General features: G+C 36.6%; 1 protein-coding gene across 1 annotated transcript; it reads right to left on the bottom strand.

Moving 5' to 3' along the window:
* On the bottom strand, window positions 1–1,455 carry LOC125231306. Its single transcript, XM_048136748.1, has one exon. It carries the CDS (start codon window positions 1,453–1,455, stop codon window positions 1–3), a length of 1,455 nt encoding a protein of 484 aa, XP_047992705.1.
* Window positions 1,456–2,495: the final 1,040 nt, after the last annotated feature.

Raw genomic sequence — 2,495 nt, 5'->3', positions numbered from 1 at the left:
TTAGACCGAGTGCCTCTGCCTTTTCCAAATTATCTCTAACAAAAAGGCACTCGCAGACAAGGCACACCCGAAGGCCCAGAAGTAAAATATTCCGGCAACCTGCGAAAGAGTAATAGCGCAGCCCGAAACACAACTATAGCTGTTACTGAGCGCCACCTGATTCGCACTGTTGGCCTTCGCCACCACGCTTATCCCTATAGCTTGCGTAAAAAGATGTTTACAAATTCCAGCTTCAAACAAACTCTTCAGGACTTTTTGTACCCCTGTCACAATCAGACTGTCTTTCCTGATTATCATTTCATGATACACAGTTATTATCTTGGTCGTCGTCTTTAGTACCCTAGCTTCATCCTTCACGGCCGAAGATGCTTGCAGAGGGTAAAAATGTTCATTCAATATCACTGTCACACCATCGTTTTCCAACACCTTGACGCAACAATCATGAAAGTCGCCGCAATCTTTCGACGTGTTAGCAAACGCCAAATATTTACTGTCCTGTATAAAGTACTTATTTACCTTGTTCAAATAAGGAACACGGCCGGAGTTTATGATATCGTCATTGGTTTTAAAAGAGATCGAAGGCCCATCGATTGTTAAAAAACTAACCAGTTGAATGTTCATATAAGACGCCATAAAAATACATAATATCAAATATGATACATCCAACATCTTATGCTTTAAAGACTTTGGTTCTGGCAATGATGCTGCCCCCACTAGAGCACCCCAGCTGTATAATATGATGTCTCTAAAAGAGCGCTTCGCATTATCGTATTTGCGAAAGAAATAGGATGTGATTGAGTATAACAGATAAAATATATCAAAGAAGTAAAGTTCATTCAGTTTGCGTACCATATTGACCCAAGTGCGGCCAGGTCTATGGGCGGCGTAAATCCAAATCACGTCTTGCATTGTATAGATTCCAGAATATGAAACCCGGTCTCCATAGATCCTGTAAAGCCCACCGGCTGACATCTCCATACTCCCGTTCACAATAAATTCTATAAATTCCGTACTCGTATAAGGATTCTGCTCTTCTCTGTTTATATAATACAAAATTATAGAAGCATTGAAGTAATTTGCGATTATTTTAACAATTTCCACATCGAAGCCTTCAATTTCGGGTACCAAGTCGTAATTATTCAGTGTATGCTCATTTGGAATCTTTGAAAACGGGGACATGGTAGCCATGCCCACTTTGAGCGCGCATTTTTTGAAATCCGCTCTAATTAATTCTGGGAAAATAATATTTGTTTCTAAGGTGCCATTGATGCAGATGTTAATTATGTTCGGTTCAAATTTTTCGACAGGTTCGCATGTTTTTTCGTCAATCGTCGTCGGATAAGTAATAACATAATGTTTTTCAGCTCTGTCATCAGGTATAATAAAAGTTATGTCACGATCCTTATAACGTTTTACGAATGCTTGTAATTTTGAATCATCTATTAGTTGAGACATAATTACAAGGTATTTAACCCTTTTATCTGTTTGATCTATTCCTAAGTCAAAAAGGTCTTGACTGTTTTCGAAATGTACGATAATGATAACGTTGCCATCGTAAACATCAAGAGTTTGGTTCACGTCATGATTGTCTTTATCCTGTATTGTAATAGGAACATTCCTTTCAGCAAAAGTCTCGATCATTTTATTAAAAAATATATCATCATCGATGTCAGTATCTGATTCGAGAATCAATATGGTTGGCGAAAAGATAATTGTTATTTGGGTAAGATGCACGACACACGAGATCAGCGATTTATCATTGAGGACATTTTTCTTCACTTCTTCGACTTTCGTTTTTTTAGAAATGTTATTTTCAGTTGCGATTCCTTTGGAAAATATGCACGTAAGGATCACCAACGTGCTATAAATCCACATAAACATGTTTCTCTCCGTAAAGCGACACTGCTTATGTGATAGCCGTTTCAAAAGTATCTTGTATCTTTTCTGTAATCGCAGCGGAAATGCTTACACGACTCCATTTATACTTAAGGGGCTACAGAAGCCAATTTTTAATATTTAATATATCCATATATATAATTAGAAACATATAGATTTTTCATTTTTTATTGTAGAAAATTATAAATGCAAACATCAATCGCAATGAAAAAAATCAACAGTGATCAACTCTGACCTACGTTCCCACAGTCCCTTGGCCACAGTCGATCACTGTTGATTTTTTCACTGCAATTGATGTCTGCATTTACTTATAATAAGCGAAGTCAAAGTTTGTACTTGTAAAGAATAGATATTTGTTTTATATAAAACGACTAACTAAAGTAACTAAATCAATTTAATAGACTAAAACATAGGCGTAATGCAATGTAAAACTACCCAGAACTGGTACAAATAGTTTCAACGACTCCAGATAACGGGACGTCTCAGGACAAAAAAAAAAGTTGTTAGATGTCAAAGTTGAAAACTTCAATTAATATTTAAAGTCACACACAGGTCGAACGCGATTAATTAACATTATTTGGCCGAAACGTTGGGAAAAA

The sequence above is a fragment of the Leguminivora glycinivorella genome, chromosome 11 (assembly GCF_023078275.1).
Source record: "Leguminivora glycinivorella isolate SPB_JAAS2020 chromosome 11, LegGlyc_1.1, whole genome shotgun sequence".
Classification (NCBI taxonomy): Eukaryota; Metazoa; Arthropoda; class Insecta; order Lepidoptera; family Tortricidae; genus Leguminivora; species Leguminivora glycinivorella.
This window is presented reverse-complemented; position numbering and strand designations above follow the sequence as displayed.